A 15032-nucleotide genomic window follows, 5' to 3' on the forward strand; every position below is an offset into this window, starting at 1 on the left:
CCAGTCATTATTCTTTGCAGATTTTTTTCAGTATTTCTTTCAACCTGATACAATCCATAAGTTCATTATTTAATCACAGTTGATGAATCCTGTTCAAAGAATCTTTCTTTCACATTGAGACAAATCTTTGCTGTGAGTTATTATATAGGATTTTCAAGGTCTGTCACTTGCAGTTGTTCTACTTTTTAGCTTAATTTCCCAGGTTACCTTAGCTAGCGGTGCCACCAAATCTTTATAAGATTTAAAATGCAATATTTCTCTGCTTCAAAACAGATTTTGAAGTCTATTAGTTAATAATTGCTGTCACCTAGACACTCCTTTAACATGAGTTTATTGATTAGTTCTGTCTTATTGTTTATGATCATGTTTTCATATAGCTAGTTGTCTACAGAATGCTCTGCTCTAAGATATTTTCCTGAATACATTCTTAGGAACTCATGTTCCAAACTGATTCATCCAATCAACTTGTAATTTGAAGTCACTCATGTGTTTTGCAATCATTTTCTTATAAGCCCCATTCATCACTCCCTGTACACCCTGTCCTACAATGTAACCATTGTTAGGGGCGCTATGCACTATTCCTGTAGGTGACTTCTTAGACATAATATTTTCGATTTCTATCCAACTGATTCTAAATCTTGCCCTCTTGAGGTGGGGGTCACCTTTGATTATTTTAATAATGCCACTCTGAATTTACAGAGCTACTCCATCACCTTTCTTAAGCTTCCTGTACAGTCAGAGAGTCACAGAATCTTCCAGCACGGAGTCAGGCCCTTTGGCCCAAACTGGTCCATTGCTGATCAAAATGTCCGTCCACACTAACCCCATTTCCCTTTGCCCATATCCTTCCAATCCTTTCCTTTTCATGCATTTGTCCAACTGGCTTTTAAATGTTGTTAATCTACCTGCCTCAACCACTTCCATGGGCAGCTCATTCCATATGCATGTCATTCTCTGTGTAAAAAGGTTTTCCCTCAGGTTCCCTTTTATTTTTTCCCCTCTAACCCTAAACTGATGACCTTTAGTCCTCAATTCCCCAATCCTGAGAAAAAGACTGAGTGTACTCACCCTATCATGCCTCTCATGATCTTATACACCTCTATATGATGCCCCCTAAAGAAACCAGTTTCTTTTGTCTCCTACGTTTTAAAGAAAAGAAGTCCTACCTAGCTTGTCCAACATCTCCCTACAACTCAGACCATTGAGTCCTGGCAACATCCTTGTAATTTTTTTCTGCGCTCTTTCCAGTTTATTAACATCCTTCCTATAATACTCCAAGTGTGGCCTCACCAATGTCTTGTACAACTGCAACATAACTTCCCAATGTCTATACTCAATGCCCTGACTGACGAAGGTCAGTGTGCCAAAATTCTTCTTCATTGCCCTGTCTACCTGTGACTCCACTTTCAGAGAACCGTGCACCTGAACTCCAAGGTCCCTCTGTTCCACTGCACTCCTTAAGGCCCTACCATTCACCATGTTTTGAAATGCTCTGTAGTTTTGAAATACTCTTTTATTTTTGTTTTTCTCCTCCAAAGGTGGATAACCATGCATTATTCCTCATTGTATTCCATATGCCAAATATTTTCCGATCCATTGGCCTCTTCAATTCCCCTTGAGTGTCTTTACATCCTCCTCAACTCCTACTCCCAGTCCTACCTAGTTTTGTGTTATCTGCAAATGTGGAAATATAACACCCAATACCCAGATAACTGAGAACCATAGAATCATACAGCATGGAAACAGACCCTTCGGTCTAACCAGTCCATTCTAATCATAATCCCAAACTAAACTAGTTCCGCCTGCCTGCACTTGGACCAAATCCCTCCAACACTTTTTATTCATGTACTAATCCAAATGTCTTTCAAACGTTGTAACTGCTTGTCCATCCATCACTTTCTCTGGAAGTTCATTCCACACACAAACTACTCTCTATGTAAAAAAAATGCCCTCATGTCTTTTTTTAAACCTTTCTCCTCTCACCTTAAAAGCATATCCCCTAGTCTTGAAATGCCTCACCCTAGGGAAAAGACACCTACCATTCATTTTATCTGTACCCCTCATGATTTTAAAAACATCTGTAAGGCCACCTCTCAACCTCCTACGCTCCAGGGAGAAAAAGCCCTAGTCTATTCAGCCTTGCCTTATATCTCAAACATTCCATTCCTGGCAACATCCTGGTGAATCCCTTCCAAACTCTCTCCAGCTTAATAATAGCCTTCCTATAACAGGCTGAGCTGAACAGGACACAGTACTCCAGAATAGGCCTCACCAACATCCTGCACAACCTCAACATAACATCCCAACTCCTACACTCAAAGGTCTGAGCAGTGAAGGCAAGCATGTTAAATGCATTCTTAACCAACCTACCTATTTGTGATACAAACTTCAAAGAATTATGTACCTGAACCCCTAGGTCTCTTTGTTTTAGCACAATACCTTTAATTGTATAAGTCCTGCTCTTGTTTGTTTAACCAAAATGCCTCTCAGTTATCCAAATTAATCTCCATCTGTCACTCTTCAGGCCAATTGACCAAGATCGCTTTGCAATCTTAGATAATCTTCTTCACTGTGCTTTGTTAATTTATTATTATTTATCCATAATAATTGATAACGTAATACCATTATTCCCCTATCTTTAAGAGGTTCTTCAAACCGGATCAATTTTGGTGACCTCCTACTCTCAGATATGTGAAGTGGCTCATGACTTCACTCCAAGTTAAAGATACTTTCCAGGTGAACATTATTGGTGCTGTTATAATCCAGCAAGGACACAAAGCACAATTTGCACGGAGTACAGAGTTGAATTGGAAATAGACTTTGAGTTCCATCTCAGTTAGCCATGTCGGAGATGTTAAACAGAACATGCTGTTACATCCAAGAATGGAAACATGTTTTTACAAATGATCTGATTCTCTAATTTTAACACTGAATGAACAGAATAAAGAAACCATTATAAATGTAACTTTCTCAATCTGGCAGATAAACAACCCAGCATTTGTGCATCATTGCTCCAGAGTAAAGGATGAGTGAGCACAGCTCATGTATATATTCCTTGCCTTTCAAACATTGTCCGACATAATGGGCGTTTTCAGCAATTTCCATTTTTCTTTCACACATTCAGCCGCTGCAGTATTTTGTGATCTGAGGTGTGTCGTCTAAGCCCAAACTCACAGCAAACATGGTTTGCCCATCGCCCTGTGCTCAGTCCAACAGCATTTCAGTTTTAAAATCTTCACTTTTTTTTCAAATCAATTCATTGCTTTTCTCTTCCATATCTCTCCAAACCCCTCTAGCTTTCAAATGCATCTAAATGTTTCTGATCCTCCATGTGCAGATTTTTTTGTTTGTTCATGAACTGTGGGCTTTATTGGTTTGACAAACATTTATTGGCCAAGCCTTGAGTTGCCACTGAGAAAGTAGTGGAAACCTCTTTTCTTGAAGTGCTGCTGCAGTGTGTGTATCGTAGTTGCGTGTTCCACAATTTTGACCTAGTGACAATAAAGGCACAGTGCTATATTTGTAAGTCAAGATGGTGAGTGGCTTGGAGGGGAACTTGAAGGTGTAGGTACTGTTTCTGCGCATTTGCTGCTCTTATCTTTCTACGTGGTAATGATTGAAGGTTTGGAAGGTGCTATCAAAGGAGATCTTGGTGAGTTGTTACAGTGCACCTTTTAGTTGGGACACACTGCTACCACTGTGGTGAAGGGAGTTAATGTTTAAGTTGGTGGCTGTGCTGCCAATCAAACAGGCTGAATGGTTTCAAGATTCTGGAGTTTAGTTGCAGATGCAGTTATCCAGGTGAGTGGAGGTGCATGCCCAATTTTCAATTGTTCCACCACTGGTGACCTCGGCCACAGTAAAGGTCAAAATCCTCTAAATTCCTCATTTGACCTCCTAAAACCCTTCATGTCTTGATACTTCCCTTTCCTCTTTTGAAATATTCCTTATTCCTGTAGATATAGATTCATTGCTACAGGCTCATGTCTAGACTGGAACATCAATGATTTAAGATTACATCAGATCACATGGCACTGGGATCTGAAGAAAGTGCAAGTGAAGTCCAGCTCAACTGTGCCTATGTACATCGTGAAAATCGATAATAAGTGTTTGTCCATTTGCACACACTGAGGGCCCTGTCCTCATCTGTCCAAGCTTTCTGAGGACACACTTGTGATCCTTATAGACTGTTTATTGGTCACCTATCCTATCATCTGATCACACAGCACGCACCCTTTGCTTGATGGCATCATTGTTAAATACTTAAGAATATTTTATTGTGTAAAAAGGTTCTGTACAAGAACAAGCTGCTGTTTACAGCATTGCCTTTTGTTTTGAGATTTCTAGGCAGCATTTTGCTTTCGGTGTATCTGCCATCCGTGGCTAATACAAAAATCAGGATTAGGCCATTCGGCCCTTTGAGTCTGCTCCTCAATTCAATAAGATCATGTCTGATCTGTTTGCGTTTCGAATTCCATATTCCCATTTCCTTCCAATAACCTTTGATTTCCCTGCTCCATACATCCATCTATACTCAAGAAGCTTGAAATCATTCACCCTTCTTAATTGGCAACACAGCCACTGCCTTAAACACTAACTCCCTTCACCACTGATGCACAGTAGCAGCAGTGTGTCCCAACTAAAAGGTGGATTGTAACAACTCACCAAGATCTCTTTTGACAGCACCTTCCGAATCGTCAATCTACTGACCCCTGCCTTAGGAATATTCAGTGAACCCCTACCTCCACTACCTCCTGATGTAGAGAGTTCCACAGTTGTATCTGAGAGAAAGAGATGCTCCTCATCTCTTGTCCTAAACGATGACCCCTATTTTTGAAACAACACCTTTTAGTTCAGGACTCACAGTTATAAAAAACTAAGTTATTCAAGCTTTCATTCATACAGTCAGAGTCATACAGCACAGAAACTTGCCCTTCAGTCCAATCACTCCATAACAACCAAATTTCCCAAACTAACCTAGTCCCATTTGCCTACATTTGGCCCATATCCCTCTAACCTTTCCTGTTCAAGTACCTGTTCCAAAGGTCTTTGAAATGTTGTAACCTGCATCTACCATTTCCTCTGGCTGCTTGTTCCACATACACACTGCACTCACCGTGAAAAAGCTTCCCCTTAGCAGGGCATGCTCAATGTGTGGAATGGCCTCCTCCTGTCCCCGTGTCATAGAGTCATACAGCATGGAAACAGACCCTTTGGTCCAACTGGTCCCTGCTGACCATGTTCCCCATTCCTCAGAGTGTCTTAATTTCAAGCCTATCTGTTATCGTGAATGATTTTTTTTTCAGTAGAATAGAAGAACTTAAAAAAATGGAGAAGGACAAGATATAGGGGCAGAATTAGGTCATTCTGCCCATTGAATCTGCTCCACCATTCGATCAAAGCTGAAATGTTTCTCAGGGTCTAGATTAGAATGGTGCTTCAGGCTCTCTGCCTGTATTCCTGATGAAGGGCTTTTGCCCGAAACGTCGATTTTACTGCTCCTTGGATGCTGCCTGAACAGTTGTGCTTTTCCAGCACCACACTAACCAAGACTTTGGTTTCCAGCATCTGCCGTCATTGTTTTTACCCTGATATGTTTCTCAACCCCATCCTCCTGCTGACTCACCATAACCCTTAAACCCCTTACGATTCAAGAAGCTATCTACCTCAATATCTTGGCGTCCTCAGCCTCTACAGCAATGTGTTCCACAGATTCACCACTCTGGTTGAAGAAATTCCTGCTTGATCAGCCATTCAGCCCCTCATGCCTGCTTTGCCATTCAACCAGGTGATCTCCCATCTCAACTCCATAATCCCAGCGGAGTCCCCATAATTCCTTAATTCCCCTAAATTCCCAGAAATGTACTCCCTCTGGAGCAGGGAATTCCAAAGCTTCACCAACTTGAACGAAGAATCTTCTCATCTCTCTAGTATAGCTGACCAGTTTATCCTGAGGCTGGAAACCCCTGGTCCTCAAGGAAGGAACCATCACCAAAAAAATTTATCATTCAAATTCAACTGAGGCAACACAAACATAACAGCAGAGAGCACACACACTACTCAAACAAGCAGCCTTTCTGCAAAAGAAAAGGTTAATTTGCTGCGAAATTGTCTGGATGCTATAGAAATGGATCAAGAATTCAGGTTACCTTACAGACACAGTTAAAAATAAAATCACATTATCCCTGCAGTGTGGAAACAGTCCATTTGGCCCATCGAGTATGCACTGACTCTCCAAAGAGCATCCCACCTAGGTCCATCCCCCTACCCTATCCCTACATTCCCAGTGGCTAACCCACATAGCCTGCACATCCCTGGACACTATGGGCAATTTAGCATGACCATTCCAATAAACCTGCACATTTTCAGATTGTGGTACCCGGAGGAAACTCATGCAGACACGGGGCGAATGTGCAAACTCCACACACACAGTCGCCCGAAGCTGGAGTCAAACCCGGGTCCCTGATGCTGTGAGGTAGCAGTGCCAGTGACTGAGCCACCGTGCCACCCCAATAGTTTCATTAATGGGGTGTGGGTGTCACTGGCTGGGCCAATATTTTATGCAATGGGGCAACTAAGAATTAACCACATTTGAGTCTGCAGTCGCTGTTAGACCAGACCCGGTAAGGATGGCAGATTTCCTTCTCTAAAGGGCATAAAATAACCGAGTCAATATCCTTTAGTGAACAGCAGCTAGCTACTGAAGTGTTTTCAGTGGTGTAGGCATTGAGATAGTTCAACTTGTTGTGCAAGACAACATAACATGATAGCTGTCTTAGAATTTTGTGTGCATCTGCACAGAAATCGTTATTGTGGTTACACAGCAACTCCACGTTGAGTGGGTACCAATGTGGTTGACGAACACTCATAAAAGATCAATGCAACTGTTGGAAGGGAGCCAGAGGTACATACCTGAGGACTCGCTCATTCTGACTGGCATCTCTGCGGGCAAAGTTGACATCGTTGTCCGGCCTGGAAAACAAGTCTGTCTTTCACAGTCCGCTACACTGACAACACAGGAGCTCCTGAACCTGCCATTCCAGCCTGAATTGGTAGGCACTAATAGATGAGTGCAAGATTTATCTCCATCAGAGCAAACTTTCAACTCTGAAATAAGGCCAAGGGGCAGCTTAAGCAACTCCTGACCAATTTGTGACTGTTTTGTTGTTGTACCCATGGAGTTTTAAATGGGGTAATCAAAAGGTCAGCTGAAAACTGAAAAGACTAATTGTAGCATTAAATGAAGCAAGTCGCTGTAAGAGCAACCCATTCAGGTGGGTTTTCAGAATATGTGATGATAATAGATCTTACAGCTTATTGAGTCTGGTCTTCCAAATGATCGAGGGTGATTTGTCCAAAGGAATAACCAGCTCATTTCAAATTTAATGGATTGGCTTTTGTAGTCAGTAATGAAGGAATGGTGCTTACTATTCGTTATGCTTAGACTTCATGTGGACTTCTGAGCAGCAATTTAATGTCTGACATGGTGCGCTGCTCTCTATAGCAAACATGACTCTTGTATGAACAACAGTGTATATCTTCAACTGATCATTGGAAGAATCCTTACTGAGGCCTGCAAACTCTGAACTAGGATGTAGAAGTTAGAGAAATTCACTGTCAAAGCATTTACAGAAAGTGAAATAAAAGACAGGGACGACTGATGTTAAAATGCTGGAAATAAATATTTTAAAATTGTTATTTTCTTTTAAATCTCCACCAATAATTAAAACCTTAAGGAATGAGACTTCCTATTTTAAAATATTAATTTTCAGTGTTGGTATTTGGTTAAAATATGAACTTACTCTCAAATGGAGAAGCTGTTGATACTTGCATGCTCCATGGGTAACACATGGGTAAAGGTAGCTCTCACGTGTTGTGTCCATTTCAAAGACAAGTCCCTGGTGAAGTTATTGGTGTGGTACAGTTTGTAACCTTCTGATTACTGTGTTTAACTGCACAATTGTGTACGCTGGATGTTGCTGTTTGATTTACTCTGTAATAACCCCTTACCTGGCCATCATTTTTAATACAAATTCCAGGCCAATATGTTGAAAGTCCTTTATAGTTCTTTCCTACGTCCCCAAATGCCAAAATACAATCTCCAAATTTCAGCTTCATGAATTTCTACCATCTCAGCAGTTTCAGAATCATCCTAAATTACTGACCCCATTCTGAAGCCAATTGTCATCTATAATTTTTGTGGAAAGAGTTGAATTAATGTGACAATCATTGTTTTCACTCAGCTTGTTCCACATGTGCATTACTTCCTAGGGACTGAAATTAATTTTGATCTCATAGAGATGCATGCTAAAAGGAAACACAGTTGGGTCACTTGGCCTTGCCAAGTGGGACCAGCTTCTGTTAGAATCTTCTTTTATTTCTTGCATTGATTCATTCAAAGGCGAGGCCAATATCCACTGCCCATCACTCACTGATGTTGGTGAGACCTCTTCTGGAGTACTGTGTCCAGTTCTGTTTGCACTATGATAAGAAGAATATTATTAAGCTGGAGAGGGTTCAGAATAGATTTACCAGGACGTTGCCAGGAATGGAGGGTGTGAGTTACAAAGAGAGGCTGGAAAGGCTGGGACTTTTTTCACTAGAGTGTAGGAGGTTGAGGGGTGACCTTATAGAGGGTTTGTAAAATAATATAGATAAGATATAGGGATATAGATAATGTGAATGGCAGGTGTCTTTTCTCTAGGGTTGAGGACCTCAAGACTAGGGGGCATACCTTTAAGGTAAGAGGAGAAAAATCTAAAAAAAGATGTGGGGGCTTTTTTTTAACACAGAGAGTGGTCCATATGTGAAATGAATTTCCAGAGATAGTGGTGGATGTGGCTACAGTTACAATGTTAAAAAGACATTTTGATAAGTACATGAATAGGAAAGGTTTGGAGGGATATGGCCCAAGTGCAGGAAGGTGAGACTAGTTTAGTTTGGGATTATGGTTGGCATGGACTGGTTGGGCCAAAGGGTCTGTTTCTGTGCTGTATGATTCTACAACTGTCTTTGAGCGCAATCATTCTGGTGCAGGTACACAGACAGTGCTATTGAAGGTGGGAGTTCCAGGATTTTGACCCATCAAAGATGACAACAGATTGAGCCTTTATAATAACAAATTGCTTCAATAACAACCAAAAATTGTTTGCAACTTTGTTTTATACACTGAGTAGCACAGTGACTTCAAATACAATAAACAACTCATTGCAAAATCATTGCTTTGCACATTTCTTTTATTAAAAGAGTAACTACACAATGGTCTTAATGAATATAAGCAAACCCTTATTCTTCAGTACACTTCATGAAGCTTAATTATAACTTAATCCCTAAAGTTCAGAACCAAGAACCATTAATATGTAGTAATATATTCATTTTCCACCATGAACAACATTTATTATGTAGAAAGCTAAGACATTCCTTCACTTCCTGTGATGTCAATGCATTCAACTAAAATTATACATCTTCTGTACTATTTACAGCTACTGCAACAGACACTCATATGAAGGCCATTCAAAACTGCTTATATTTCCTTATATACACAATGTTAACTCAGCCTTGCATGATGATTTCAGTGGGTTAGGCAGTGTTTTTGCAGAAGGTAGCAAGTGCCATTGATTGTACAGTCTGTTTCATAAAGAAATAGCACAGATGCATTTCAACATGAGTCACTCTGAATAAACAGCAGTTTCAACAGCACAGAAAGTAAGATCAGATTTTTAAAGAAAATGTTGCCAGGGAGCTTCCTGCAAGTCTTAGTGTTCCAGGTAAATTAATAATTAGAGCTGCATTTGAACTTTTGCAGACTTCTCTATTAATTGGCCTCGGTACACCGAAATGTTCTTTGCTGTTGAGTCATGTAGGGAAAAAAAAACGTGATTTTTAAAAAAATGATTATCTTCATCCCCTTGGATCTACCTAAGATGTCATGCCTTGTCTGAATAATTGGCTGACATCATGATTTGTTAGACCAATTACTTAGGATTGCCTCTGTTTGTTGAGAAAAGCTGGAGTTTCTTGCTTTTGTGAAGGAAGGTCCTGAACCAGCACTTGGTAACTTCCCACAGTTACTGTACAGTACAGGCTCTGCCATCTGTGGGAATTCAAGTTAATTGTGTTTTTCAAAGACTTTATAGAAATATCGCAAATTAACATTACAAACAAAAGCAATCATGCTACTTCTGACCCAAACAATAACCATTTAATTTTATTAAGGAGAATACTTTGATCACTTAAATGTGAAGTCTGGGTGAGCAATGTGGACTACCGCACTGCATTAACAGCAATATCGACCATGTTTATTGGTCCATCAACTCTAAGTGATGAAAAAAATCATAATCCAGGTGCTGGGATTAAGCAGTTAACCTAGCTGCAGGTCTCTTCATGGAAAACAGATAGCCCAACAGTACTGTTTCAGGCAGGTCGAACAGAAATCCCCTTCATGATCCACTGTTGCTCTTGTCTTGTCACGTTTCCATTCTGTGTGTCGCAAGTGATGGTGACTCAGGAGCTGCCATATTTGGAATGTTATGCAAAGTGGAGTGACTACAAGTTCTTGAGAGATTGCACGGCTGGCTTAGTTCACTTGCATGCTACAAAGCGTGGACCACCACAGCTGTAAAATGCACACTGAATGAGAAATGAAGACAGGAGATTGGCCTCCAACAACCATAAACCTACTCCTTTCAGCTGACTCAAACCAATTGCATATTCCACCCCAATACCTATTGACATTACTTAAATCCTGGAGAGGTTGACCTGTGACTGGAGGTTGGGTGCGGTTGGTGAGAAACTTGGTTCCGGTTATCAGATGGATCTTAAAGGCATTCATGATTCTAGATAGAAGGGAGGCCTGAGGGAGGTGCAGAGTTTTACAGTTCTTGGAAAAAAAATGAATTCCAATTAGAAATCAATTGCAATGAGGTTTATTCCACTGCAGAAAGGGAAATATCCCGTTTGAATGACAGATTGGATGGTGCAATTGGAGGCAGCCACTAAAAAAAGATCCAAAATGTAAAGTGAGAAGTGGATGGTCAGGTGAGTGAGAACCAAGTCAACCAAGTGTCAAACATCACCAAAACCTTTCCCATGGGCTGTTAGAGATGCTTGCCCAGATATGGGAACATAACGTAACCCTCAAGAAGATTGAGGCTTTTATACAGCAAGGAGATGCTGTGTGTGGGAAGAGAAGTTTGTCATACACAGTAATGAAATGGCTTTACTGCAAATACCTTTGGAAAGTGAAGTAACAATAAAATCAGATGTTTAATAACCAACTCGGAATATCATGCTGTAGCTAACTTGTGATTTTGATTCATTGGGTGTGTGGCATGACGTATCATTCTTTTAGCAAGAGAAACTTAATTCTGCTTTCCTTAATGCTTACAGACAAGGAGTAAGTTTGCACCGTGAGTGAATCACTTTAGAGCAGCAAGATAGTGGTTCACTCCATCTTTCTCCTTTCTACCATTGATGGCTAGATTATAAACTGTGACAGCGTACACTATCAATCATGCTAACACTAAGTCCTGAGTCTGCCTAAGAGTCCTAACAAGGAATGATAAAGAGAGTGTAGTAAAATACTGTTAAAGAACATAGCCTCATCTGAAATCCTTATCTCAAATTCAGAATGCAAATCTTAATGGCCAGTCAGTATTAATGCAGGCTTGCTGTTGTAAAGATCACTGCCCAACATCTTTACAGGCTAAAGCTTTAGAGAACCCCTTAACAGATGGCTTTTTTTTTAGTTTTCTCAGTTAAGTAGCGTTAGATGAATTCAAATAACTGGAAATTCATAGGAACAGAACCTCCAGGCTGGCATGGAGGTGGCATTACTTATTGGATGAACGCTCTCTGAGCTCTGGCAGTGTCAGCATTTCTGGGGCAGACTTCTTCCGTGGTCTGTCCTTTGGCACAGTGAGGAAATCGGGCGGGTCTCCGCTGAGTGGTGTGGATGGCGCACTGGCAGGGGCACTGCGGGTAGCTGGAGGCTGGGCAGCTTCACTGACGGAGATAGTGGGGGCCATAATTCCGATCTTCTCGTTCGTCGCTTCCTGCGTTTGCTTCTCATATTGCCGAACCTCGTCCATTGTCATATCTGCCAAAGGAAACGGTGGTGGGGGCGGGTGGGATGGGGGGGGAAGGTGGTGGAATGAACAAATAATAGGTGAGCTGCATATTTTAAAAAAATCTTCTCATGTACAGCAGCCTTTGCAGGTTTTACGACCATCATCTTCGAAAACCCGTCAGATCAGATCAAGACAAATTCCACCTGTTCAGTCAAAACAAAATCCCACTCTGTATAGAGAACCTCATCTTTCGATATCATGTTAAACAGATTGATATCCAAGTGAATTAGGCATCAGACATCTTTCAAAGATTTGTGTGTTTTATTGTCAATTTATAGTTGAACACAAACACCAGTTTCCTTGTTTCCCTTCTAGATCCTTTCCCTGGAGGAGAAAGTGAGGACTGCAGATGCTGGAGATCAGAGCTGAAAATGTGTTGCTGGAAAAGCGCAGCAGGTCAGGCAGCATCCAAGGAGCAGGAGAATCGACGTTTCGGGCATGAGCCCTTCTTCAGGATTCCTGAAGAAGGGCTCATTATGAAACGTCGATTCTCCTGCTCCTTGGATGCTGCCTGACCTGCTGCGCTTTTCCAGCAACACATTTTCAGCTCAGTATCAATGAATGGAAAAAGGCAGTCCAAATACTTTTCCCCAAAGCGATGGCTCTCTGAACTCAATAAATTGTGGTTTCAAGTCCCTGTTCAGAGGATCATATACATATTAAAAATTGACATTCCCAGTGCAGCACTAAGGAGATGCAATACTGCCAAAGCTGTTGTGTTTTGAGCAAGATTTTAAACTGACGCTCTGTCTTCCTTTTTGGGTACTATTTGAATAGTGTTGGTTTCTCCCCAGTGTTCTGGTCTGTATTAATCTCTCAACCAACAGGAGTAAAACTGATACAAAAACAGAAATTGCTCAGCAGGTCTGGCAGCATCTGTGGAGAGAAATCAGAGTTAATGTTCCGGGTCTAGCAACCCTTCAAAACTGATGATTTGATTGGCACCTCTGCAAGGAGCTTGCTGTGTACAACTTGACTATTGTATCTCCACCATTATAGCAGTGCTGGATTGGCTATAAAATGCTTTGAGGTGACCCTGCAATTGTGAAAGGCACTACATAAATGCAAGTTCTCCTTACTTTAAAACAAGCTACATGACTGACAGTAGACAGTGGAACAGTGAATAACTGTGCAGACAAATGCAGGCACAGGAACACTGATAAATCAAAGTGAGGTCTCGCATCAGGATATGGCATTCTCCATCCGTGGAACAAAAAACTGAGACAGAAAACATTGCTCTGAACCAGTGCATGGCACCATAATTCCTCAGTCTTAAAGCTTCACTGCATCCAGATGAATATATAGAACATAGAACATAGAACAATACAGCACAGAACAGGCCCTTCGGCCCACGATGTTGTACCGAACTTCTAACCTAGATTAAGCACCCGTCCATGTACCCATCCAAATGCCGCTTAAAGGTCGCCAATGATTCTGACTCTACCACTCCCACGGGCAGCGCATTCCATGCCCCCACCACTCTCTGGGTAAAGAACCCACCCCTGACATCTCCCCTATACCTTCCACCCTTCACCTTAAATTTATGTCCCCTTGTAACACTCTGTTGTACCCGGGGAAAAAGTTTCTGACTGTCTACTCTATCTATTCCTCTGATCATCTTATAAACCTCTATCAAGTCACCCCTCATCCTTCGCCGTTCCAACGAGAAAAGGCCGAGAACTCTCAACCTATTCTCATACGACCTATTCTCCATTCCAGGCAACATCCTGGTAAATCTTCTCTGCACCCTCTCCAAAGCTTCCACATCTTTCCTAAAGTGAGGCGACCAGAACTGCACACAGTACTCCAAATGTGGCCTAACCAAAGTCCTGTACAGCTGCAACATCACTTCACGACTCTTGAATTTAATCCCTCTGCTAATGAACGATAATACTCCATAGGCCTTCTTACAAACTCTATCCACCTGAGTGGCAACTTTCAAAGATATCTGGAACCTAATGAACAAAAGCACTTGGAAAATATGTTTTATGTACTTTAGATTAGCACCCTGCTCTTTCAGGAGAATACTGCACAGGCGGACATGAATATTTGTATAACTCACTCAGACATGAGTATATCACCTGAATGAAGTTGAATCTATTTTTACTCAGTGGGGCAGATATTTAATTCCTCTTTGTGTCTGCTTTTATAAATGAGTCCAGAATATTATAAAATGTCATAAAGTTAAAAATCACACATCACCATGTCACCCGATGAAGGAGTGTCGCTCCGAAAGCTAGTGTGCTTCCAACTAAACCTGTTGGACTATAATCTGGTGTTGTGTGATTTTTAACTTTGTGCACCCCAGTCCAACACCGGCATCGCCAAATCATAAAATGTCATAACATTTTAAATAATAAACACTCCTTCATGACTTAATTGGCTTTTTCTGCAGCTCATTATTACTGATGGACATTTGAACAACTTGAAACAACAGAATGAGATGACCTGTACTGCCTCAGCATATACCACCCTATATGAATATATCAGTACATTGGTGGGAACATCCTCCAATCCTCTCAACGTCCTGACTTGGAAATGTATCGCCACTCCTTCACTGTCGCTGAATAAAAATTCTGGAATTCCCTCCTTGTGGGTCAACCCATAGCAGTGGTTCAACAAGCTAAAAATCATAGAACACCAGGTTATAGTCTTTCATCAGGAGCGGCTCTCTGAAAGCTAGTGCTTCCAAATAAACCTGTTGGACTATAACCTGTGTTGTGCGATTTTTAACTTTCAAGATTAGAGTGGTGCTGGAAAAGCACAGCAGGTCAGGCAGCACCCAGGGAGCAGGAAAATCAACATTTCGGGCAAAAACCCTTCATCAGGAGTTTTAACTTTGTCCACCCCAGTCCATCACCGACTCCTCCAAATCATGGTTCAAGAAGGCAGCTCACCGCCAAC

The 15032-nt window shown here is 41.3% G+C and overlaps 1 protein-coding gene across 1 annotated transcript in view; it reads right to left on the reverse strand.

Annotated features, from left to right (window-relative positions):
• Positions 1 to 9218: 9218 nt before the first annotated feature.
• LOC140464631 (cytoplasmic phosphatidylinositol transfer protein 1-like) overlaps positions 9219 to 15032 on the reverse strand; it is a 200133-nt gene continuing 194319 nt past the window's right edge. The window contains exon 10 of the mRNA XM_072559958.1: positions 9219 to 12097. Within this exon, the coding sequence (XP_072416059.1) occupies positions 11832 to 12097 (266 nt within the window). The 3' untranslated portion in view covers positions 9219 to 11831. The remainder of the gene's footprint in view (positions 12098 to 15032) is intronic.

The sequence above is a fragment of the Chiloscyllium punctatum genome, chromosome 40 (assembly GCF_047496795.1).
Source record: "Chiloscyllium punctatum isolate Juve2018m chromosome 40, sChiPun1.3, whole genome shotgun sequence".
In the NCBI taxonomy this organism is placed as follows: domain Eukaryota; kingdom Metazoa; phylum Chordata; class Chondrichthyes; order Orectolobiformes; family Hemiscylliidae; genus Chiloscyllium; species Chiloscyllium punctatum.